Below are 26,347 nucleotides of genomic sequence, written 5' to 3'. Positions count from 1 at the left end.
ATCCTTGCAAAATCTAAAAAAAATCCAAGTGAACGAACTTCGTTCGCCAAATGACGACTAGACTTCCTCTGATGAGGAAGTTTTGGAAAGTGTATTCAGTACACACATCCCCGGATGTGTGGATTCGGATGAACCTGATGTCTTTTCTTGTAGTTATGATTCTTTAGCTTCGGTTCGGAGTACAAACTATAGAATCGATTGAGTGGGCACTAAACTGCCCACATTCGCACAACAGTCCCATGTGAATAGGAAACCCAGCAAACATGGGACTGTTATGCGAATAGGGGTAGTAAATAGCTTTGCTCCTTTCAAATCTGCTGGAACAGATGAGATATATCCTATTTTGCTTCAGAAAAGATTTGTTTATTTCAAACATGATTAGAAAAAACTACTTGCTTGCAGTTTTGCTACAGATTCCTAAATCCTTAGACTGACCAGATTTATCCCGTTTAAATACGGGACACATTTTGGAAACTCAACAAAAAGGAAATCAATGTCTAAAAACAGAACTGTATGTTGTTAATAATGCTATTCCAGCTGAAAAGTCAAATTGAGTCAAAAATGTTAACTATGTTCTAGTGACGAGTGCTTGAAAATTTTGTTGTCCCGTTAAATACGGGACGGATGGTCAGCCTACAAATCCTGGCGGAATATTACTGTGAAGTTTATTCCGAAAGTGGGTCGAGCGTCGTATGAAAAAGCAAAGAGCTTTAGACCTATCAGTTTGACCTCTTTTCTTCTTACATGCTTAGAACGCATTGTCGATCATCACATCCGTGATGTTTATCTGGCCAACGCGCCTCTTCATGTGAACCAACATGCTTACCAATTTGGAGAGTCCAGTGTGACTCTTTTACACATGGTTGTTTACGACATTGAGGATGCATTTACGCAAAAGCAATCTTGATTAGGTGTTTTCTTAAATATCGAGGATGCTTTTGACAATATGCCTTTCGCTGCCATATTGGAAGCCGCACGGAGTCATGGTATATCTCCATTGATTTCCAATTGGGTTTACCAAATGCTCAAAAACCGACATCTCTTCTCGACATTGCGTCAAACAGCGATTAGGAAATTGAGTGTTTGTGGATGCCCCCAAGGGGGAGTCTTACTTCCACTTCTGTGGAATCTCGTAGCAGATACGCTATTGAGGCAACTCAATAATAGCGGGTTTGTTTCCTGTCGACGACTACCTAACATTGTTAGACGGTATGTGCAACAGCAGCCCTTCAGGTAGCTCAGGGTGTCTACTACTTGAAAAAACCTGGAAAATAGGGAATACAATTAAAATTAGGTCCAAAGGATGTGCTCAATGGCGATGTCTGGAGTGTTCACTTCAACTCCCACGGCAGCGCTCGAAGTTCTCTTTGACGTTGCCCCACTACACATTCATTCTCTGCATTTATCTTAAACAAGAAACACTTCTTTACACTTATTGCATAGTGGCGTCACATGCACGGCTTAGGGTTCCGACTATTAGATCATCGTTAGATAGATTGTCGGTGTTACCCTCCATAAGCGATCGCTCCACAAATGCCGGCTTATCAAATCGTGACCCGGGCTCCAGAAGGTCACATCAATGATAGACTCTGCAAGCGGCTACCCCACTCAATCGCTCAGGCGTTTAAGGACAGACTTGTTAGAATCCCAAAATGGCCGCCACAATGGCTGACTTTGGCACCTACTCACGATTTCGAGGGCACAAATCTTTTCGTAAACAAAACCAGTGCACCTGAGCTTTTTATTTTAGGCTAATTACAAGTGAGCAAGAACATTATAATGAAATACATTGTTGTTTGAAGCTTGCTTCTTGAGATTTGTGCGTCTGAAGTTTCTATGCAATTTTGAAGCGGGATTTCAAGATGTTTGTCTTTAAGTATTCACCTTGGTCTCCACCGATGACCACGGGACTCAATCCCACTAGTGCGCTTGATAGCGAATCCAGCATAGACGTATGTGATAGACGAGAACTGGTCTACCGGCCAGCTGGGAGGGGCATAACAACTGCAGTAGTACACCCGGTTGATCTTCGCTATTGAGAAGCCCTCGTGCGACCTGGACCAGAAAACGACAGATCGCTTGGCCTTATCCACTAGATTGCCTGATACCTATGTTGTTTCGTTTTGAAAGGAAATCGCTCAAGAAACGTTTTACCGATCCCATGCAGAAACTTAGCATAATTTTCTTTCAAAATGTTTGAATGGAATAAATATTATCACGTAAATTTAAAAAATTCGTTTCGTTATAAATCTTTTATTTTCGAAACAATACCTCCTAATCGATAAATAATTTATATAAAACAGCTAAATATCTCTTTTATCTTACAAACATTAATTCTGATGTCGTTTCGTGATTTATTTAAAACTAATTCACTATTCTAGGTGTCAGTAAGGCATGTTCAACATTTTTAATTTGCACTAGGTGTCGACCCTCAAAATGGACAGTGTTGCAACTTCATCCACGAAAGAAGCAATGAGGAAGAATTTCTGGTTTCAATCTGCCACTTGATACCTACCTTGATTATTATTTTTTTAGTTTTACTTGGCAATAGGAGTGGGACTACTTGCTAACTTCTGCCAGCAGGAATCGCAAACCCGCATCGGTTTCCCACTGGCTTCACCCGGTATCACAGACATGTGCTCGGAGCAGCTCGAGCAGAAAATATTTCCGCAGTTTCGACAGTGGTGTTTCCGGCGGGTCATGCTGAACTCTTTGTTGCAACTCTTACAGTTTGAAACGCCCTTATCGGAGGTCCAAAATCCGGCTCCGTTGCTGCTGTTCGCCTCACTACTGCTACCAGTCCGTTCGCTACCAGTTTGATGTGATGCCTTATCTTTCAAATCGGAAATCTGCAACTTACTGATGCTCAGCTGCACTCCCAGTTCTTCAAGAGTTCGTTGATCTTCTTCCCATTGTGTTCGTAGTTTCTCCAGTTCGGCTTTAGTACGGTTGTGGTGCTAGAAACAAGTTTTTAATCACACACCTTTGTGAAGCAATATAGAGACGGATTAAATCATCACCTTCAATTCATCACCGATTTGCTGCAGTTCCAACTGGAGAGCGCTAATCTGCTCCTTGTGTTTGACTTCGTTTTCCTGCATAGCGGTCCTCCATTCCCGTTCGATACGTAAGTCGGCCTCGGCACGTGTAGCTCGCTGCTCGCAAGACACTACCTGAAGCGATAAGGCTTGCGAGGTTTCTTGCAAAGCATTCAGACTAACGGATTCGGAGTTATATCTGTGCATAAAAAGTAATATTAGTAACATTGCTTAAATCATATACTTAAAAGAACTTAATTATTTATAGTCTATTACTGCTTTTGAAGTTGCTAGCGATTGCATTGACTTAGGAATACATAGGGTAATGCTGTATGATTGTTGATGGCATAAAACTCCCAAATGGTGGAGAACGTGCCTCTGGAGCCGACCTACTGATACCTGATGATTGTTGTACCTAAAGGTTTATGAGTCTATCACCATTCTCAAGACAGTCCTTAAGTCCTTAGCTTAGGAATCACCATTTAGGATAATTTTGAATGGGATTCATTCTTACTGAAACAATGCGGTAAAATATATGCATCTCTTCGAACTCTAAGAATGGAATCAGCATGTCTTAAGGTGAAACGGGACGCCGTGTTATTTTTCCTATCTTGCCTCTCTTTCTAACAATTTGCCTCGCGATTTTGAAGATGGTAATCTCGAGACCTATCGCACTAAAGATGCTGAAAACCAATCAGCATATGCACTGCAAGTGAGCATACACAATGATAGGTTTTTGTTGCAAAATATGAAGTAGAATCTGAGATTACCATCTTAGTAGCAACAGAGCAATGGCGGATATTTTCTCGACCGTCCCGTCCGCCCTTAATGTCCAAACCAAATTGGCTTCTTTAGCGGTGTTGAGATACATAGTTCCACATTCTGATTCGGCATGCAGATCCGAAATCCAAATTTTCATGAATTTTGGTGCCCGCGGGAACCTATTTAAATATCAATTTGTAGTTTGTATGGGAGAGATTTGTCGAATCACCCCTCGTTGCATTTTGTACTGGGCGGAGCTGTCAAACAGTTGCCCAGCAGTCAAAAGGCGATTTCGAAAAATCTCTTTGAAATTGATTTTGGGTATCAACATAAAGTTCTAAAATCTGAAAAAAATCATTAGTGGCTCAGAAAAAAGTGCTCTTTTGTATAAAATCAAAAAATGAATAGATTTTTCTAAATTAAAAACCCCAATTGATGCTCTTCAAAACACTAATCTACCCACACCTTTTGTTCTGTGATTTTGTTTTACCACAAGCTTCAGCTTACATCATTAACCGCTTCAAAGTGGCGTTAAATTGTTGCGTCAGGTTTATTATTAATCTAAACACAATATCTCCGAGGTCTCCGTAAAAGGAAAGGGAGGATATAGTTGCGAGAAGCTGAGTACCGTATTACCCCGCTAATACGACACCGACTGTTGTCGAATAACCGGGGTAAACTTTTAATTCGACAAACTGGTCACCCTACACCACGTTGCTCATTGAAATTTGGCAACTCTATTTTTGTTTTTGTTTTGATTTCCGGATTTGTTATGAAACATAATTTCAACAGATATTGCGGTGGTGCGAATGAAAAGCTCGTTCTTTTTACGATTGTTGCCATCCTCAGTCGATTCCGGTTGATCTCTAGGCGGTTTGGGCGTCAAATAGCACCAAAACAGAACTTCCGGAATTAGCGTCTGCAAGAGGAGCTGCTGCGGGTGCGAGTATAAGCGAATATTAAACTGTTTTGCATTTACAGTGTACATCGCTGTGACATTTCAACACTTTTTAATTCGACATGTGTCGAATAAGCGGGGTACGAATTAAAAAGTGTCGAATTAAAACGTGTCGAACGAGCGGGGTAAGATGCAACTCCAGCGTGGGAGCAAGCCAGCCGGTGGAGATACTGGATGGAGCGTGGTCGTTGAGGGCCGTCAACCAAAACAGAGAAAAACTGCCCGCAATCGAGGTGGCTGAGCAGCAGCTTGGCAACATCATCGACTTTTCGCCCACGAAGTCCAACATTAGTACGGACCTGAAAACGGACTTGTTGCGACTTCGTAAGTCGATGGATGATGCCAAGCAGGAACACGCGATACTCGCGAAGACATACCCCGAAGGTCGGCAGCAATGTCGGCGAGTCGGACCCCAGGCGTCCAGGAAGCTGAGAAGAGTGGGCCTGAAAAGGCTAGCCCGTCCCGGAAGGATGGGAACAAGAGGGTTGCGATCGTTGGTAGACCATTAGCAGCCACAGAGTAGGGCGAACCAAGGGAAGGACTCCCCTTGGACTAAGGTAGAGCGGAAGAGGAATAAGTCGAAGCCGCAGGTAGAAGTAGTGAGGGACGCCAAACCAAGGCGTAAAAGAGTAGGTGCCAAGCGCGAGAAATGCGACTCACTCATCATCCAGACAGAACAGTCGAAGTACTCGGAGGTCTTGAAGGCGATGCTAAGCGACGCCAAGCCCGAGGGTCTGGGTGCCAACGTGCGCAGCATCAGACGTACTCGCACGGGCGAGATGATCCTGAAGCTGAAGCGCGATAAGGGCGCAGCCTACAACAGGTTGGCAGATGAGGTCCTTGAAGAAGGAGTAGAGGTGAGGGCTCTCACACAAGAGGTGACTCTGTAGATGAAAACCCTAGACGAGGTCACCGATGTGGAAGAGCTCGTCACGGCATTGCGGCAACAGTGCGAGATGCCGGTGGCTACGGAAGAGGCCGGCAGGGACACAGATAGCTTTGGTTCAGCTACCTTTGGCGGACGTCAAAAAGTCCGTTAAAGTATCTGACGTTCCACGAGCAACCGGAGGTTTGCTTAGGTGTCCGGAACCAGGAACCGTGAGCTGGAATGTATGACGAGCACGGTCGAAGCACATGGCGAATGTTGGTGGCTATTGCGGGTGACTTCAATGCTTGGTCCGCGGAATTGGGAAGCCATTCCAAGATCCAGCAAGGTCAAATCCTGATAGAGGCACTGACAATGCATGATGTCGATGTGGCTCAGTACTGAAAGTACCTTCAGCCGGAACGGAGGGGAGTCGATCATCGACGTTAATTTTTGTAATTCTGGCCTAACAAATAATTCCAATTGGAGGCCAGATGATGCCTACGCTCATAGCTGGCAACTTCACTACAATAGCAGTTTGCAGCGGACGGAGGAAGAGGTCACGCTCAAGGCCTCGTAGGTGAAAGACATCATACTTTAACGGCATTCAGGGAGGCGTTCCACCGTGAACGGAGACCGGCTGGTAGGAGTGCAATCGCGTGCATGCATGGGACCATGTCTAGGCACGTTCACCCAAGGAATATGAGTCCACCGGCGTACTGGTGGACTCTAGCGACTGCAAACCGGCGTCGCACTTGTCTACGGGCTAGAAGGCGGAGCACGTTCTGCTGAGGAGCGAAGTGAACGACGGGTGGTGTTCGCCGCTACCACAGTTGCGCTAAAAACCGAGATAAGGACAAGCAAAAACCCGTGAGGGTGTCTGTCAGAGTGCCAACATTGCACCTTGAAGTGATGCCTACAGGATTCTGAAGGCCAAGACAAGAGGTGTAATGGCTCCTAAAGAGCAGTCTCCAGAGATGTCGAAGGGGATCATCGAGGGACTCTTTCCACGTCATGATCTTAATCCTTCGCCTCTTTTCGTAGGACATCAGGGATTGGGGCTGGAATAGAGGGTCACTGATGGGGAACATGCGTGCATGGCAAAATCCCTGACCATATGTAAGGTCCCAGGTCAAGACGGAGTTTCGCAAATGGCCTTAAAAGTAGCTATTGCAGAGGCTCCCGGAGTGTTCAGATCTGTTACGCAGAAATGCTTGGACGAGGAATTATTTTCGTAGTTTTGGAAGCCGCAAAGCCTAATACTACTGTACAGTAGTTCTGCGCTACTTTACGACACAGAGGTGGATTGGAAGTGATTTTACATAACCTCAAAAATCTTGGATTGCTCCATCCTGGGTCAAGTGTTATGGAATGTCATGTTCGACGAGGTATTGAGGTTTAAGTTCCCAGTAAGTGCAGCCATCGCATAGGTGGCTTCGCTTACGATGTTACTCTGGAGGTCTACGATGAATCAAAGAAGTGAAATTGACTGCAGCCCATTCGATCGCAGTTGTGGGGGAGTAGATGAGCTCCATGAAACTGGAATAAGTTCATCACAAAACTGAAGTGATGACTGTTAACAAGTGAAGGTCGGAGCAAATGGTCCCAGACCCTATTTTTTTTTCTTCTAAACCATGAAGGGACAATTTGCTCAACAGACACCTGAACAGGAAGGTCCGGGTAGTGTGGGGTTAACACAGATAAAAATAATAAGATTTACACGTCATGTAAACTTCATTTTGGTCATTTTGGTGTTAATGTTATGATGGTTTACATGGTATATCATGTAAATTTGGGTTATATGTCATGTAAACACTTAGTCAAGATAAAACACATGACATCTAATGGAAGTTTACATGATATGTCATGTAAACTTATATGATAACCCACGCCACAAATAAGTGCATCATATGTCACAAAATTTTGCACTCTTATTTCAATCTGTGTAAGGCCATCTTCTACATACAACAACAGTAAAAGCCATGACTACTCTCTCCTCGACCCACTAAATACATTCCTATGGTCACCAAACCCTACGTCTTTCCGGAACCACCAGGAAGGTATTGCTTCAGAGAGAACCTAGTGCACATCGCATCCTCAAGGTTAGCTGCGTAGCCTGCAGCAACGTACATCGATGACTCGCTTTGAAGAGTCCACCAATTTAGCAGGCGCTTAGCCAGTTTCCCGAGTGGTGCTCATCACTCCCTTTGTCCTCGGAAGGCGGACAGGGTCAACTACAACGCCCGCGCTCAACTGTTTTGCAAGCATCAAGAACTGATGCGAACCAGCAACACGATCTGACCTGCTGAAGGCAAAGGTATCACTACCCTTCAGGCCCTATCAGCTGCACCATAAGGTTGCTAATAGTAGGGCCTCCACCTGCCGCGACCCTTACTGGGGACCCCTTTCCAAGCACGGGCTCGGATCCAACCCAGTAGATCGACGCCACGACAGCAACGCTAACAGGATGTTCTTCCCGCGGCTACTTAATCGCTGTAAGGGTCGATTTCAACTGCAGGGCACCGGTATGACCTACGTAGCCGACTCCGAATTCTTGGACCACGCGGGCACACGAACAAAACGTGTTCCGCCGTATCCTCTAAACCAGCACAAATCGGACACATGACCGAAACGGAGCAGATGCTGCCAGAAGCATCCATGGCCTGAAAGGACTTGGGTCAGGTGGAATGTTACCTCCCCATGGTGCCAGTTAATCCAACTATCTACCCTCGGGATCAACCTATGGGTACACCTGCCTTTGTTGGAACTGTCCCACGCGCACTGCGCTGCCATATGCCTCTTGTGCTGCGCATTTGGAAGTATTCTATGTCCTCCCTGAAAGGATGCTGATAGGCACCAAACCAGTGATGACGCAGAGCGCATCGTGGGCCACGATACGGTACGCGCTCGCAACCCTCAGGTGCCTATAATTACTTTCCAGCTTACCACGACAACTTTCGGTACTTAGCACCATGCTCGACGCCGCCCGTGGGCACCTTAGTGTAGACGTAGCGAGAATAGCCGGAAACTTGTGCTTACTGGTGAACACCGCTGTGCTATTGGACATCATCCGGGACATGGTAAATGTGTGAAGAACTAGCCTCGCGTTTTCGCACGGTATGTTTGCCACATATGGTGGATATAATATTCCGCACAATCTATCCAGAAGATGTGTAAGGGCGATCATGAATGAAATGCCGTTTTATCTCCCAAATCGTCTCGGAGCTACTGGGGAGGTGATACGTAGACTCGAAAAGTGGCTAGTTCAGGCGCTAATCTAGAGGTATTCCAAGGGTTCGAAGTCGGCTACGCATGTCATATCGATGCCCTCCGGTTGAACTTGACCTTTCTATCACATAAGTGGCCGTGCGTTGAACACCCTGGTAGCATAGCTGTCGTGGCGTCGGTTTACTGGGTTGGATCCTAGCCCGTGGATGGAAATAAAAGTTCGGGGCAAAAAGAAGCCCTGGAGGCCAAAGCACGGCGCATGCGGTATTAGTTCTTGATACTTGCAGAATAGTTAGAAGCAAATATATATTGGGTTGGACTGACTACCCGAGCAAAGTCTGATAGCAAATTGAAAACTAATTTTGATGTTATGATTTTGCAAGTTTTGAAAACTCAGGTTGTTGTCGTTTTAACGGTTAAAACATCAAAAATGAGAGCAGAAAAATGTTCGTGTTACAGCAAATTGAAAACAATTCCTGCTATCGATGATAGCAAATTGATAACTGTTTTTGTTATCAGCGCAAGGAAATTGAAAAATGGTTAAATGTAGAGTTTTTCGTTTGATATCAAATCATAAATGCAATAATACAATTGCACTAATGATGTATCCCTAAAATTACTTTTCATAGTTTACATTGTAACACTAAATATTTACATTAATTTAAAATGACAGCAAACCGAAAGCAAAATTTGAAATCAAATTTAGTTAATATAAAATGATATCAAAATCTGATATCAATTTGTTGCTGAATACAAATCATGTTTTCAATTTGCTGTAATTTTGATGTTGGAATTTGCTCGGGTATCCCGCCTTATCCTATGACAAAGGGAGTGATAAGGTCACCCAGAAAGCTGGCAATGAGCCAGCACGTTACCTGACTAGAAAATTGTAACAAAAATATAACATTATTATAACAAACCATGATATTTATAACTCATTGTGATATAATCATGTTCGACATCCTTGGTGTTTTCAAAATACTATAACTAAATTATATCACATTCTGTTATAAATGTTATTTGCTAACTCATTGTATTATAATTTAGTTTAGAGTCTTTGACAAATGTTACAAAATTATATCAAATTTAGATAAAAACTAGTAATCCAGAGACTTAAATTCATATCACATTCTGTTATAATTTTGGTCTGATTATAACAGAATAGGTTATTATCTTGATTTTACCGGTGTACTTTTTGTTACAATTTTAGTTATTTTAACATCATCCTACATCTAGTTTATAACATAATAAGTTTTCAAAAAATATTATAACATCATAACACAATATGATATAAACTTGATATAATGTTCTAGTCGGGACATTGGTGTTTTCCTGAAGGAGCGTGTCATGATTTTCGTCACCGCAAGGCTACACAGCTAACATCGAGGGTGCGAGGAAACCCCCTGGGTGAGACTATAATGGTACAAGTAGTAATATATGGTAATGACATTTCTTTCAGTAATTAACGTGTGTATTTAGTCGTAATATATTCAGCGAAACTTGTTTATTCAAATATCATGGAATTTACCGAAAAATGAAATAAATATGTATTTATTTTGTACAATCATAACAGCATGAACCAAGTATATCTAGCACCTACATAATTGAATCTGAGGAATGTCATAAGCATCTCTTCCAATCAATACACTCAAAAAAGTTTTACCTTTAATATGTAACCACCATTGATAGATAAATAGAGCTTAAAAATTAAATTTAATCGATATTTTCAGACAGTCAATGCAATCGAAGCATGTTTGAATCAGATAAGGACACAACAAAAGCAGTAGTATTTCATAATTATGGCATATGTAGCACATATGGCAAGCGATTTATAATGAATTGGTTGAATAATTATCATACTTTTTCTCCAGTTGCGCTATGGCCCCGGCCATTGATTCCCGCTGGGTTTCCATACGTGACATTAGCTCGGTTTTGTGCTTCAATGATGCTTCGCATTCCTGTTAAAGAATTCATAACGGGTATATATGTTATATAGAAAAAAAACTGTTTTATTTTGTATTTTCCTTCACAATTCTTTGAATACGAAGTATGACTACAAAAATATTCGTTAATATATTTTACTGCAAATGCAGTAGGGTTCTTCCATCTAGATCTAGCTAGTTAGCTATTAAGTAACGCATTGATACCAGCCGAAGTTGGAACTTGTCGAAGACCTAGAGTCTAACATTATACGGGTTAGTTATTTTTGCTTTGCTCGACGTTTGTAGCTAACTGAGTGCTGGTAGCTTCCTGAGCCTGTTCGATCGACTTGTCGTCGCCGTCTTCAGCGGAGCTTGGCGCAGTCTTGGGTTTCTCGTTTGTTTTTGCCGTGTTGGTTTCCGAACCTTTCGTAACTCCAGCGGATGGCGATTTGCGCAGTTTGTTGGCATTGAAGGGCGGTATGGTGCCAATTTTTAGGTAAGCCCTCTTACTAGGAGGTCCGCTAACGCCTGCACTGTTGGGAGGCGACAGACTGGAGCTGGTGAAAGACGTCAGAGTGCTGAGCTGAGAATCTGTCATTGGATCACCGCCTTTCTTTTCCAGATTCGAGAGGATCTTTCCGATCTGGGAAGCTTTAACTTGTAGTCTGGTAACCATCTCACCTTTCTGCGTTAGCTCCATTTCACATTCCTAATTTTTGTTAGTTTCAATGGAAGGGTCAATTAAGGCTAACAAATTCAACGTCAGTGAATAATAACTGAAGAGATGAACATATAAAAATAACATCAAATTTCAAGAGAAACAATACCTGTAGCTTGCGATACATATCCAAGTTGATGGATTTGATGTCTTCGAGTTGCCGCCTGAGTGAAACAATTGTGTCTTGCTTTTCATGGATGTCTTTCTCCAACAGCTTCATTGCCATTTCCGTTTCCGCTTTCAACGATACCTGAATCAATAAGTATTTGTTTAAATGTTTGAGATATGAGATTACACGCGTGCATACCTGAAGAGTCAGTTCCTTTTCGATTTCCTGTCGTTTCTTGCGTTCTTCCGCCAACGCCTCGGCCATCTCCGGATCGAACCGATCCAGTACGTTTGTTTTATCATCCAATGGCTGACCGTGCTGCGAGGCACGCCTCAGAGCAGCGTTTTCGGCCTGCAAGGCCATCAGACTGTTCCGGGCGATAGCCAAGTCTTCTTTCATCAGTGCATTCGTTGTCGTGAGTGATTCTACTTTGGCTTGCAGATTACCTACGGTCGCACTGTTAACAGGGGTTAGAAGTAATGAATTATAATCAAAGTGGGATGCTGGACGACTAGAACTCACTTCAAATGCCTATTCAATTCCTCAATGTAGTTTTTCTGATCTAGCACGGCAGTCATGGCTCCGGTTGCTGTATTTCCCTCGATTGCATTCACTGTTCCATTTCCACCGTTGTTCTCGTCGTCTGGGCTATTTCGCGAGCTTGATCTCAAATACAGCGAAAAGTCGATTACGCCCTGTTGTGAGTCCAGATCTTCCTCCTTGACGCAGAGATTACAGTCGATCACGTTCAGTCCCACCAAAATGCCAATGACAATGATAACCTATAATGGGGTTTAGCAACACGAGTTACATGATGAGCGACCAACCTATTCCAAATAGCAAAACAAGAGCTACCTCATCGCTCATCATGAGTGCATGCGATTCGTAGTATTCAGCCAAGGTGTCATCCCTGTGCTCGATTAGCACCTGCAAGTAATCGGCCAACTTCTTCTGCATAAGCGCCAGTCTTAGCCAGGCCCTCGCGCGACCCATGTGTGTTCGAACCGTGGGAAGATCACGCACCGATGAGGTAATGTCCTGAGCTTCGACGCAGTATCGTTCCACGCTTTGCAGAATATCCCACAGTTCTTTCTTGGGTCCCAGGAGACCCTTTTTCGGCCGAAGCCCATGTCTGAGCACGTGCTCCAGAACGATGAAGAAATGCTGCAGTGGGAGGTGATCGGAGTCCAACATCCGCCCAAAGCGGATCGACTGCTCGAGAAGCTCTTTGACGACGAGTTTGCATATGTTGACTAAGTTGCTGCGCTCTATGGAAGCCGGATCGCGTGCTATAATAAGAGAAGATCGAAGCAAGAGGCGACATTGAAGTGCATGGATCGTTGACAGCTGAAATTACGTTCGTGGCATAGGATGTGTGAAAGTTATGTTTAAACCATTCGAGAGGTTCAGTGAAGTGGAAATGTGGTGTTGATCAATCTTATATCCTTAAGTTGTTTCAGTATGTATCTGTTAGAGTTTGTACATGTTTTTCGAAAGTATTTAAACATTCGGTCTATGAATTATGTGGGAATTTCAGTATCAAAATATACAAAAAACTGATGCCTTTCAATAAGGTTATGCAGAATGTCAAACAGAACTTAGTTTATAAGACTAAGATGTTGAAAATCCCAGATCTGGAGATCACCACAGCAGACGGTTTCGCAATACGTTCTAATTGATGGTACTTCTCCGACACTATGGGCTTCAAGATCGAAGCGCTAACAACGACTCTGGCCACCACATGTGCTCAAAACTCGCCGTATGTCACCTCAGAAAACGCCCAGAATCTTTAGACAGCGCTGCCGGACTAGAGCGAGCTCGAAGAGGTCCCTCTTGGGGACTGCTGGAGTATAATTGAAGCAGCCATAAACGACACATCGGATTTGATGGTGGGAATGGCTCGGCGAGGACTCTTGAGCGATTTTGGAGGAGGCAGAACACAACTTGTGCGGTAATGCTGCAGCATGGAATCTGGCAGAACGTGAAACAATACAAACAGGAGCAGAAACAGCGGATTCACCTATAAAAAAAAAGCTTCTTGGAAGAAGCGTGATGCAAGGAAATACAACGACTGTGCCATTCTCAAGAAACATAGAACTTCAACCAGAAGCCCAACGAATCCCGCAACGGATATTGCCGCGAGTCGAAATATGCAGGTGATGGACGTGATGAATTGAATGGTTGAAGTAGCACTTTCATTAGCACCTGAATGGCAAGGAGAACGTAGGCATGGAGGACCAAGGCATTATTTAGAATGTTACACCTTCCGAGTAATCACCATTGTGAATGCCGCCTACAAAGTGCACCCCAGATCATCTTCAGTCGTCTATTAACTAAAACGAATGAGCTCGTGGGAAGTTTTCAAGTCGACAGGGTAAAGGCTGGCAATGCGATTCAGACCTCTTGTAAGGTCCTTCAGCCTCTTGCCATGCAACTTTGTTCCGTATCTCCAAGTGGTACCGGCCGGGTTACGAGCAACCTTAGGGAAGATCGGGTCCCCATTCCCGATGGGAGCTTTGATCGCATGCTGACAAGGATTTCCTTCAGTAAACTTACTGGGTCCCTCAGTAAACCGAGCGGTGTGTGTTATGCCCTGCGAGCCAGCCGTGAAAAAACCAAGCACTGAAAAATCAACAAGAAAATACGAGCCGAGACCAACAGAAACGACCCCAGCAACAAAAAGGACTTGAGATTGGAAACTCGGTACGTGGAACTGCAGATCTCTCAATTTCATCGGGAGCAGCTTTTATAGTGATGGACGATATGCAGGAGCGCGTGATCGTTTGGTGCCCGATCAACGAAAGAAGTTGAGGGTCAAGGGTCAGTTCTTCAACTTATGCATAATAAACGTGCACAGCCCACACTCCGGAAGCACTGATGATGACGCGCAACTCGAACGCGAGTACGATAGCTGCCCAAAACACGACGTCAAGATCATCATAGGAGACTTAAACGCTCAGGTTGGCGAGGAGGCGGAATTTAAACCGGCAATTAGCAAGTTCATTGCCAAACCAGTTAATTGATTTCGCCGCCTCTAACAACATGGCCACATGTAGCACCTATTTCTAGTACAGCCTCCCTTATCGTTACACCTGGAGATCACCACAGCAGACGGAATCACAAATCGACCACGTCCTGATTGACGGACGGCACTTCTCGGACATTATCGACGTCAGGACCTATCATGGCGCCAACATCGACTCTGACCACTACCTGGTAATGGTAAAAATGCGTCAAAAACACTCCGTGATCAATAACGTACGGTACCAACGGCCGCCTCGGTGTAATCTGGAGCGACTGAAGTAACCGGATGTCACCACCGCATACGCGCAGAATCTCGAGGCAGCGCGTTGTCAGACGAGGACTAAGTCAATGAAGCCCCTCTAGAGGACTGCTGGGGTACGATAAAAACAACCATCAACAACGCAGCGGAGACCAACGTTGGGTATGTGAAACGGAGCCGAACGAACGATTGGTTGGACGATGAGTGTAGAGAGATATTGGGAGAGAATAACGCAGCCATGGCGGTCATACTGCAGCACGTAGAACGTGGAGCGATATAACAGAACACGGAAACAGAATACCCGCCTCTTCCGGGAGAAAAAGCGCCACCTGGAAAAAGCGGAATGTATACAAATGGAAATGCTGTGCCATTCACATGAAACACAGAAGCTAAACGCATCCCGCAAAGGCTTCGTGCCGTGAGCCGAAATGTGCAGGGACAAGGACAGGATCATCTTGACTGGCGGACGTGTGGTGATCGTAAGGTGGAAGTAGTACTACGACGAATATGTACCTGAATGGTGCAGAGAGCGCAGACAGGGAGGATCAAGGCAGTGGAAGAAATGAACAGCTCAAAAACAATAAGCTAGCTGGTAAGATGGCATCGAGCTGAACTCATCAAGATGGGCCCGGAAAAGTTGCCCAACTACTTGCACTGGCTAATAGCTCGGATCTGGGAGACCAGTAGCTGTTAGGTCTCCCAGGAGGAGTGGAAGGAAGGGGTCATTTGCCTCCCCAAGTAACCACGGTGCTGAAGCCTTATTGCATGCAGATATACGGTGTATTTAGAGCAATCATTACTTTACATGCAAACATAAGGTTGATTTAAAGTGGAAATGGGCAATTATAGAATCAACTTAAGATTATACTGGTATAATCTTAAAGCAGTCGCTTAATTGCCCATTTCCACTTGTTACCGACAACTCGGAAACAAACTGATAATTCATATGAGAACTTACGAGATTTATAGCTTAAAAGTAAATATTGTTGATGATTAACCTGGGCTTGTTAAGGGAATATTTGTAAATAAAAAGAAAATCGCGTTAAGTACTGTTCCTTTGAATTTCACTAAGAATTTGCATCCTTTGACAGATACGTATTTCGACCTCAACTGTAAGGTCGTCTTCAGTGTCTTGTACTTGACTCGACTGCAGAGATCCATCGCATTCTACACGTTTTATACATCTTAGGTAAAAATGATAGGTAACTTAATCTAGGCAGTTTTTTCCCCGAGCATGCAAAAACTCGGGAAAAAAAAATTCTCTCAGTCGAGTCAAGTACAAGACACTGAAGACGACCTTACAGTTGAGGTCGAAATACGTATCTGTCAAAGGATGCAAATTCTTAGTGGAATTCAAAGGAACAGTACTTAACGCGATTTTCAGCCACACGCTACAGGTGAGGGATAGCCGTAGCCATTGAGGTGCGAGCTCGATTAGGCCTGAAGGGTAACAGCTCAATATCCGATGAGCTATTCCCCTGTATAGCGAGCTTTGGAACGTCAACGTGTGTGCTACAATAGACCTGGAAGGAAACCCCATGAGATGCACCCCAGGACAGGATTGTGCCCTTTTGAGGGACGAAGAAGGAGCTGCCAGAGCTGACCAAGGGCCCCGTCATCTGCAAGCCGATCATGAACGCAGTAAAAACCGCTGGCCAGTACCCGAAGCCGGTTACATTCGTTCCAGCTCGAAAATCATCCGACGCCGGCTCATGGGCAAGAAAACCGTTCGCCCCATGGCGTCCTACTCTCTCTGTCTCTCTCTCACCCTCTTTTCCTCATGGCATGCACGTGGCCATGGGAATTAAGGAATGCTGAACGGCCGCAACGACCCCCCCCCCTCCCCTTCTAAGCATTGTATATTAATGTATGTGTAGGTTTAATAAATTAAATAAGTTCTAATTTCTAGTGTTCTTGTCCCTTCCTATGGAAGGAAAGAAAGAAATCCAGACTTCTTCTTGGATTGTTTCACTTTGTTTTCATAAGTCTGGTTCGTGAGTCCTCCAAAGCAAGTAAGCCGTCAGACCCTGAGAAGATAATGCCAGAGCTAGTCGTTTCTAGCACACTTTAAATCAACCTTAAATTTACATGTAAAATAATGATTGCTCTAAATACACCGTATATCTGCATGCAATAAAGCTTCAGCACCGTGGTTACTTGGGTCATCTATAAGAAATGTGACAAGTTGGCATGTGAGAACTTCCGAGCGATCGCAATTCCGAATGCCGCCTACATAGTGATATCCCAGATCATCTTCGTCGTCTTTCACTCAAAGCTAATGAGTTTTTTTTGGGAAGTTATCAAGCTGGCTTCGTTGATGGTCGCTTGACAACAGCCCAAATGTTCACCGTGTGGCAAATCCTTTAAAAATGCCACGAACAGCAGGTCCCAACGCGCACCACGTGTTCATCAATTTCAAGGCGGCGTACGACAGTATCGACCGCAGAGAGCTATGGAAAATCATGGACGAGAACGGCTTCTCCGAGGAGCTCATAAAATTGATCAAAGCGACACGGTGATGGACTCTCATGCCAGCTGTTTAATATAGCGCTGGAAGGTGTTATGCGACGAGCCGGGCTGAACAGCCGAAGCCCTATTTTTACGAAATCCGGCCAATTTGTCTGTTTTGCGAATGACATGGATAGCATTGCTTGAACATTTGGAACAGTGGCAGAAATGTACACCCAATTGATGTACACCCGCCTTAAACATAAAGCAGCAAGGGTCGAACTCACGGTGAACGCGTCGAAAACGGAGTTCATGCTGGAAGATGGAACCACGAACGACAGGGCAAGTCTAGGCAGCACTGTTACGATAGACGGGGCTATTTTCGAGGTGTTGGAGGAATGCATGTACCTCGGGTCCTTATTAACATCATCAGTGGAAGTCGTGCCTGCTATGTGCTCCGCAAGAATCTGCGGTCGAAAAAGTTTCACTATCGCACCAAATGTACCATGTTTAAAACGCTGATAAGACTGGTAGTTCTCTACGAGCACGAGAAGTGGACTATCCTGCAGGGCATGTCGGAAAACGACTCTGCAAAGCTGGTGTTCGCAAGAGATCCGGATGGTACAAGAAGACCTGGAGGGCAGCGTGCAAAGTGGGCGGAACAGGTGCAGAACGATCTGGCAAGGATGGGACGCGGCCGAGGAAGGAGGACTGCAGCCACGAACCGAGTATTGTGGCGACGAATTGTTGATTCAGTTTTATTTTATTATGATTGTAATGTAATGCTAAATAAATGAATGAAATTTTTCAAGTCGACTACGTCGACAATGAACCAGATCTTAACCATACGGTAAAGCTACCGCAAAAAACGTGAATATCTAGCTCCAAAGCAGTAGCAGTTCATCGACTTCAAGGTGTCATACGACAGTACCGACCAAAGCTATGGAAAATCAAGGAAAAGATCAAAGCAACGATGGACGATGTGCGGAACTATGTAAGGATACAGGACAATATACGTCGCGCTCTCGATCGATCAAGCGGTTGATTCGATAAGTAGACAAAACAGAAGGAGCGTCCACTATAACAATGATTTTCACCTGAGACGTTTTCACAAGTTCCTGCCTCATGCATCCAATCAACGGTAAATTCTTCTCAGGTATAATCAACGTCAGCCCATATCGCAGTGCTAATATAGATTCGGATCACTACCTAGTCACTGTATGCGTGAGCTAAAAACTTTGGTTACCACGCGTCGAAGTCGCGTCTTAACATCGACCTGTTGCGAAACGTAGAAATGGTTCATGATTGCAGCAACAGTTGGCAGAGGCAAGACCAACGCATTGCAACGGAAGTTTGGCGCAGCTACTCTTGAAGAAGGCTGCAGGAACATCCGATCCGTCATACCATTGCAGAAACAACTGATACAACGGTGAATGTGAACAGTCAAAAAACGAAACGAGAAGAATGCAGCATGGATGAGAATGTTGGAACATCGTACGAGAGCGAGTAAGACACGTTTTAGGCAGGCACGTGCAAGCAGAACTCTATCTTCCGGAGGACAGGAAAGAATGCAATGTACCGTGCTAGGGACACACAAAAGTACTACGAGAAGCTGGACCGCTCGTGCTAAGCCGTTACGTTACAAGTCAACATGTGCCAAAACAATCACGGGAATCTACTCACGAGCGAACATGAGGTGGTGGAAAAGTGGCGACAGTGTTATGATGAGCACCTTAATGGCGACGTTGCAAGCACCGAAGGTGGCGTGGTATCTGAAGTCCGTGCGGAGGATGAAAGACTTCAGACCCCAGACTTTTAAGATTGAAGAGGTTGAAACCAGTTTAAAAAAAGCCACTGGAGCAAATCCACTACCAAGCGAGCTTCTAAAATACGGGGGAGCAGCACTGGTTAAAGCACTACCATGGATCATTATCAAGATTTGGGAGGAGGAAGTATTACCGTAGAAATGGGTGGAAGGTGTCGCGTAACCTATATACAAAGAGGGCGGCAAGGTGGATTGCGTGATCACACTACTAAGCGCTGCGTACAAGATACTCTCTCAAAGTTTAGCAGGCAATATCAGGCTGGATTCATGGGTGAACGCGCTACAACGGATCAGCTACTCGTCATCCGCCAGGTGTCGCAGAAATGCCACGAATACAACGTGCCAACACGTACGATACAATCGATCGATATCAACTATGACCGATTCTGCTCAAATACGGATTCCCGGATAAACTGACACAATTGATTGTATATAGTTAGAGTTTCAGGGGCACTCTCGAGTCCTTTCGAATCTCGTAGAGGGTTACGGCAAGGTGATGGTATTTCGTGCTTGCTGTTTAACCTCGCCTTAGATACTGTAATAAGGATAGCGGGAATATACACGAGTGATACGATTTTCACGAAGTCCGTTTAGCTACTTGGCCGCGCTGATGATATTGATATTGTAGCTCACAAATTTGAGACTATGGCGAATACGTACATCTGGATCAGACTAAAGGAGGCGGTTGAAGAATTCGTGTACTTGGGCACACCAGCGACACCAGCAGAGAAATTCAGAGTCGCATTGTGGCACGAAGTCGAGCTTACTTTGGACTCCGTAGAACTCTACGATCGAACAAAGTTCGCCATCGCGCGATGCTAGCCATCTAGAGAACGATGATTAGAACGGTAGATCTCTATGGGCAAACAGTATGGACTATGCGTGCAGAGGGTTAACACGCGGTGACGTGGAGAAGCCGAATGAACCACGAGGTGCATCAGCTGCTAAGAGATCCGGCTATTATTCACGCCGCAAGAATCGGGAGGCTACGGTGGACGGGGCACGTCACCAAGATGTCAGATGACAAAATAAAAATGATAATCGAAAACAATCTGAATGGATCGCATCGATAGTGATGGATCGATCAAGTGGAGGATGATTTGCGGACCCTTCGCAGAGCACGTGGCTGGAGACGCACAGCCATACGCTGTTATATACTGCTACACGCTCAGTGTTGGAGTCAGGTATTAAGATGGATGAAAACGTGCCTCATGATCCGACCTACTGATACGTGAGGGTATTAAGATAGGTATCAACGGTATCTGTAGAAGTGAAACTATCATAACCTGTGATAAGAAGTCAAATTCTTGGACGCATAACAATATCAAAAAGTTGAAATAGATATTCGTGCGGTCGCAAGCCTGAAAAAACCATCCGATTTTATCTGCGAAAACAGATTTTTTTTCTCATACATATTATATATACATATGTTTGAAGTGGAAATGGAAATCTTAAGCAAATGTCAAGTCATTTGCGCTAACTCATAGAAAGACGAAAAATGCAAAAAAAAAAAACTTTTGGAAACTTTACTTGAAATTCAAATCTAAAAATGTCCCATGAAATTCGTTAGTTTAAGGCACAAATTTTGCATTTGAACCAGTCTAAATGATGATCGTTTAGGTGTTTGCGTAACAATCAAGCTGCCTTTGGATATGGGGGTCGTCTTGATCTGAGAGTCTGGATATGTAGAGTCAAAACAGCGCAGCGTAGCAGGCGGCCTACAAACGATCGTGGTTGACGTTTCCGGTGCGCGCACTGTGTATCATTTCAGGCTGATAAAGATCAACATTTTTCAAAAAGAAAATGAAATGGAATAATGCAGATTGCATCCGTTGATTGGAGCGTAGGGACGATTTTGCGAGTTTATTTGAACGTTGTTTTGGTATTGCTGCTTGGTATGATCATGAACAGTGTGCAGGTGATGAGTGACACTGGGCCTGTGGATGATCGACCAGTCTACGGAACCGTATTGTACAACAGCGTGGGCAGATGTTTCGATGCGAATGATCCGAGAATGATGGAAGCTAAGCGGATATTTCAGGTAGGTAGCCAACGCTGGAACAATAAGTATAATTAAGTGTTATAGAACCTCGATCATATTTCAGGATCTCATGCCGTATCGTAAGAAACGGTTCGACCCGTTGTCCGACGAAGTTGTCCAAAGTCTCCTGTTGTACTTCACTTCCGCCAGCAGAGTGGTAGATAGGTTGATAACCCAGAACGATATAGTCGTAGCTGCTTGGTACGATACGGCTGGAGATTACCTACATAGCTATCTGTACCCGGTGACGAAATATTGCTTTTATTCCGGCAATGTAAGTTACTCGTCTGTAAAGACTGTCCAAGAGTACTACAAACAAGTCAAACTTCGTCTTGATACGGATGGTTATGGTTGGTCTCATCCCAACTTAGATACCAGCGGCATTCGGTCGTCTGTTCAGGTTCTTAAAACCTACCAGAACTTCACGAAGTGCACGGAGTTGGATTACAACTCTAGCATGGAAATACCTTTGCCAAAGCTTGAGATCGATGACGATTCCCAAGAAGCGATATCTTTATGGGTTCCACTGAAATCAAGACAGGTATATGATCCCCGGACAAAAGGCTCACTCTCGGTACTCAGAATATATGTGGAAACCGTTCTACAATGCGCATCCAGTGGGATACAAACCAATCAGTTTGCTACCCAGTTCATACAATGGATCGAAGCAAATTTGACGAAATGTCTCATGGATGCCGCTTTTTATCCTGGTTTGGAGTCGATTCTACGGATCAAGAGGACGTTGGAAACGGAGGTTGCCATTAAATCAGTGCGAAAGAAATCCATATTACAGGACGAAAACGAATCGAGTTCTGGGTTGATGAGATTGGTGGATAGCTTGTTAGGATCGGACGAACCAGCGGAAGCAGGTAGTAATGACCAAGACGAAACAACGGAAGATGAACGACGCTGGACGCGAATAAAACTCTTAACGGCAACGGTCTTCTTTGCGATATTCTTTCTGGTTCTGTGCGTTGTCATATCGGTCAAGCTAAGGATGAATCGCAAAGCTATGAAACGGAAAGCAGCCGTCAAAAAGGAACATTTCAAGCCATGGGAACGTAGGAAATATCCCAAAGGAAGAGGCGATCGATCAGACGAGGAGGTGCTGCTAATGATGGAAAAACGAAATGCATCTGAAACTAGTGGTAAATTATAATGTTTAATGCAATACTTTATTTCGGCATTAACCAAATCACACATTTTGTTTTCTAGAGAGTGGGTGGCGCCACGTGAGGCCCAAACTGTTGCGACAGGACAGAGCCGAACCTCAACCAAAACCCTCAACTAGCCGACAAATTCCACCGTTCTCCGACACGGAAGAGGATGAATTTATCCCCTTCCAACCGAAGCAGTTTTCTTCGGAGAAGGTTCCACTCATAGCGAAATCAAGCCCGAAGAAAAAGGGGCGCTGCGGACGGGGATGCTTGTGCATGAGCTGCATTAGGAAGCCGAAGAACGGTCACGAGGTTCAGGATTTGCAGAATAGCTCAGCGTACAAGTTGGCCAGCAAAAAGGCGGATCAGAAAGCGGGACCAACGAAGACGGATCAACCAGTAACGATCAATTCCAAACCCTCGTTGGGCAAAATCTAGATCAAGCAATCGCTTGAAATAACAGGTGAAGGTGAATGTGTGCATGATGATCTTGAATCAGCGTGTTTGCCATGAAAGCTTAAAATACTAAAAAAAACAAAAAAAAACTTAACTACAAGTAATTTGCGTCGATACAAAAATAAGCACAATGCGCGACATTTGCAGTTTGTCATATTTTTTATCATATATTTTAGTTCAGTCGCACGTTGAATATATTTATTATTTGTGGGGTTTTCTATATTCAAAGCGAGAAGCAGCATATTAAGTAAAATATAAATGTTTGTACCATAGATATTGAATTGGTGTTTTCTATTTCTCTGCCAAAAAAACCATGTTCCCAACAAATCTTATTAGCACCATAGTTAATTAACATATTCGCAGAGGTGTTTCCTTCTTTGGAACAGATTCGGGCTAGTGACATTCGGGCTACCTAGTGTCGTTTAGGGCGTTCAGAGATTCCATGGGGTTTCAGGTTATTTACATGAGATTTTCAGGGGGATTTATGGGTTTCAGGGTGTTTCTGATGGGTTCCTGGGTTATTTTAGAAGTATTTCAGAATGTTTCACGACCATTCAGAGGATTTCAGTGGAGCTTCTGGAGTTTTAAGGGGTTTGAGGGTGTTTAAGTGCGTTTCAGAAAGCTTCAAGAGGTTTTCAGTGGCATTTCAGGGTGCCTCAGGGGGTTTCCGAGAAGCTTTAGTGGGCATTAGGGAGTTTCAGGGAGTTTCAAAGAGTACCAAGGAAATTTCAAAGATTTTGGAAGGGTTTTTGAGGGGTTTCAGGAAGGTTTTTAGGGTCGTTTTTTAGCGTATCAGAGATGTTTGAGGTGATATTGGGATGTACAGGGGATTTTCAGGGATACTTCAGTGCGTTCTCTGGATAAGCTGAATCGGTTGATCAAGGCGACGATGGATCGAGTGATGTGCGTAGTTCGAGTATCAGGGAAACTTTTGAGTCCCTTTTGAGTCTCGTAGAGGGTTACGGCAAGGTGATGGTCTTTCGTTCTCGTATACATGACGGTTAAGGGCTCTAGGGAGGAATTATCACGCCCGCCACTTAAAATTTCTATCGATGGTGATAAAATCGAGGCGGTAGAAGAGCTCGTGTGCTTGGGCTCACTGGTGACCGCAGATTACGACACCAGCAGAGAAATTCAGAGACGCATTGTGGCAAGAAAATCAGCTTACTTTGAACTCCGCAAAATTCTACGATCGAACAAACTTCGCCGTCACACGACGTTAACTATCTATAAAACGCTAATTAGACAGGAAGTCCTCAATAGGCACGACTATACGAGCAGAATGAATTTCAGAGGTGGTTCAGGTTTTCAGGAGCGGTTTAAATCGCTTTTAGGGGCATCAGGAGACTTTAGGGGCATTCACCCTCCTGAAGGTTTGAAAGGGATTTCAGGAGCGTTTTAAGTTTTAACAAAACTGTTTTAGAGGCATATATAAGGGCTCTGAATAAATGTGGAAGTTGGGTGAGGTTTTAGGGAGTTTTCAAGGAAATTTCAAGGAGTTTGAATCTAAAGGGGTGCAGGGCAGTGTTGCGAATACTCACTAGTAAAAAATTATACTCACTTGCTTCTATCTCAGTCCAGAAGCATGCTATCAAAAAATGATGTTTGAAGGGGTTTTAGATTGTAGTTTAATCTAAAAGTTTGCCGAATAAAGTAAAGGTCGCAGACGCATACCAAAACCGTGAGAGAGCTGTGAGTACAAGGTGAGTATAAATTACACGAATTTTACTCACCTCGTACTCACAGCCCTCTCATAGCTTTGGTATGCGTCTGCGACCTTTACTTTATTCGGCAAACTTTTAGATTAAACAACAATCTAAAAGCCCTTCTAGCATCATTTTTTGATAGCATGCTTCTGGACTGAGATAGAAGCAAATGAGTATGACTCTTGCAAGTGAGTATTCGCAACACTGGTGCAGGGTGTTTCAAGGTATTTCAGGTGACCCTTCCAAAATCTCCTGGAGCCCTCCTGAAACGTCAATGAAACCTCCTGGAAGACGTCCCTTTCACGTTCGCCTGAAACTCCTGGGTGTAAACCTTTTCGGTCCCATTTCAAACCTTCAGGGATCAAAACTTCAGCTTGCATACTAAGTTTATCTCATTTGAAGTACTGACTTAATTTATTGACTCGCTCTTCGTATGCTCTAATGTACATTTACAATTTATGTAAAAAGAGGTTCTAGTGTATCACATTTCCAGGAAATCAATTTTCCGAAATGAAATTTTCTGGAGCTACATTTTCTAAAATGAAACACTTCCCGGAATGATCATTCCCTCGGAACGAGATTTCAATATCTTTTTAAAGATCTTGATATTGTCATAAATATATTACTTCCGGAAAATGGCACTCCTTGAATTATTTTCCGGAAAACGGGTAATTCTCCTAATGTCACTTCGAGAAACGGCATTCCACAAAAAAAAATAGGATGTGATGCCATTTGTCAACCATACCATTACTAATCGGTTCTATCTGTACACTTAGCCCGAAATTTACTTGCCCCAATCAAGGATGGGATCATTCATGTGCAATCAGTTACATTCACTTGCTTTTAACTCGCTTCAGAAACATCGTAGCAAAAATCAATGTATGGAACACATTTTCATTTTTGTTTTACCTAACACTTTGTAGAACAATGTACTAGCGTAGAACCAATAATTAGGTCAACAGAAACCAGCAAACGCAACTCTCCACGGCGTAATTTACATTCACGGCATGGAGAGTTGCCTTCACAGCTCGTTCACGACTTTGGTATGAGTGTGCGACCCTAATGTCTTTCGGCAAACTTTCTGATAAAACTACAAGGTTAATTTCATCCATACATTGTTTTTTGATAGCATGCTTCTGAAATGAGATACTTAGTAGCAAGTGAATGTAATTCTTTGCAAATGAATGATCCCATCCCTGGCCCCAATGACACTAGCCCAAATGTAACATTAGTCGAAATGATAGATACTTCGACAAAAATTGATTCTTCGTTCAAATTCTTCTATGGCACAAACATAAAAATTATAAAAATATCCAATTGCAGTTCAAACCAGTTATTGTGCATTTCGTTTTTTGAAAAATTGATATGTGTACTGGGATGGGTCATTGTTATCGTATTGTTTTTACTGACCAAGGCTTTATTTGGTAACATTTGAGGGCGATCGGTTGCGTTTAAGCTTTGCGCATTGCAATTTGAAATTTGAATAGGATTTTTCTTCGCAAAACCTGTCGAAACATATTTTTTATATCTGTCTCGTGAGAGAATTTCATTTGTGTAAAAGCACTGCGGATGTCCCAAAAAAAAACTTTGACAAATGTCATTTTTCACGTGATACACAATACTGGATTTGATTGAACAGAAAATCAAGTAAGCGCGTGAATTTGCTGCATCACTCTTTGGACGTGAGGTACCGATTCCATCGTAAACCATTGCGATTGAGACGTTGTGCTATTTTTCTGTATCTTACATCGCAAATTATGAACAACAGAAGAACCAAAACTCTCATCATCGAGAAACAATAATCAAACAATCATATCCATAAATAGCACCT

At 43.7% G+C, this 26,347-nt stretch overlaps 3 protein-coding genes across 4 annotated transcripts in view; 1 reads left to right on the top strand and 2 right to left on the bottom strand.

The window, feature by feature from the left end:
* Positions 1–2,237: 2,237 nt before the first annotated feature.
* LOC109432128 (RUN and FYVE domain-containing protein 2) overlaps positions 2,238–26,347 on the bottom strand; it is a 31,353-nt gene continuing 7,243 nt past the window's right edge. The window contains exons 3-9 of the mRNA XM_062857789.1: positions 12,456–12,889; positions 12,123–12,382; positions 11,799–12,057; positions 11,601–11,741; positions 10,712–10,809; positions 3,021–3,237; positions 2,238–2,957 (exon numbers count right to left, since the gene is read on the bottom strand). Of these exons, the coding sequence (XP_062713773.1) occupies positions 2,538–2,957; positions 3,021–3,237; positions 10,712–10,809; positions 11,601–11,741; positions 11,799–12,057; positions 12,123–12,382; positions 12,456–12,889 (1,829 nt within the window). The 3' untranslated portion in view covers positions 2,238–2,537. The remainder of the gene's footprint in view (positions 2,958–3,020; positions 3,238–10,711; positions 10,810–11,600; positions 11,742–11,798; positions 12,058–12,122; positions 12,383–12,455; positions 12,890–26,347) is intronic.
* Positions 10,339–11,516, bottom strand: LOC115263693 (uncharacterized). The gene has a single exon (XM_029866923.2). It carries the CDS (start codon positions 11,471–11,473, stop codon positions 11,048–11,050), a length of 426 nt encoding a protein of 141 aa, XP_029722783.2. The 5' UTR covers positions 11,474–11,516; the 3' UTR covers positions 10,339–11,047.
* On the top strand, positions 16,273–26,343 carry LOC109423511 (uncharacterized). Of its 2 annotated transcripts, none has more exons than XM_029866922.2 (3): positions 16,273–21,197; positions 21,262–22,345; positions 22,413–26,343. In XM_029866922.2, the coding sequence occupies exons 1-3, from the start codon at positions 20,973–20,975 to the stop codon at positions 22,790–22,792; spliced, it is 1,689 nt and encodes a 562-aa protein (XP_029722782.2). In that variant the 5' UTR covers positions 16,273–20,972; the 3' UTR covers positions 22,793–26,343. The 2 variants fall into 2 exon arrangements, with proteins under 2 accessions (XP_029722782.2, XP_062702091.1); XM_062846107.1 differs by having other exon boundaries at positions 21,077–21,197; positions 21,243–22,345.

This window comes from Aedes albopictus, chromosome 1, assembly GCF_035046485.1.
Source record: "Aedes albopictus strain Foshan chromosome 1, AalbF5, whole genome shotgun sequence".
In the NCBI taxonomy this organism is placed as follows: Eukaryota; Metazoa; Arthropoda; class Insecta; order Diptera; family Culicidae; genus Aedes; species Aedes albopictus.
The sequence above is the reverse complement of the archived record's forward strand: the minus strand, read 5'-3'. Positions and strand labels throughout refer to the sequence as shown.

Bases quoted from the DNA above. Each gene is read 5' to 3' on its own strand.
- LOC115263693 (XM_029866923.2), bottom strand. From the start codon at position 11,473: ATGGAGCTAACGCAGAAAGGTGAGATGGTTACCAGACTACAAGTTAAA.
- LOC109423511 (XM_029866922.2), top strand. From the start codon at position 20,973: ATGCAGATTGCATCCGTTGATTGGAGCGTAGGGACGATTTTGCGAGTT. The intron at 21,198-21,261 runs GTAGGTAGCCAA...ATCATATTTCAG, and splicing joins AAGCTAAGCGGATATTTCAG to GATCTCATGCCGTATCGTAA. The intron at 22,346-22,412 runs GTAAATTATAAT...TTTGTTTTCTAG, and splicing joins AAATGCATCTGAAACTAGTG to AGAGTGGGTGGCGCCACGTG.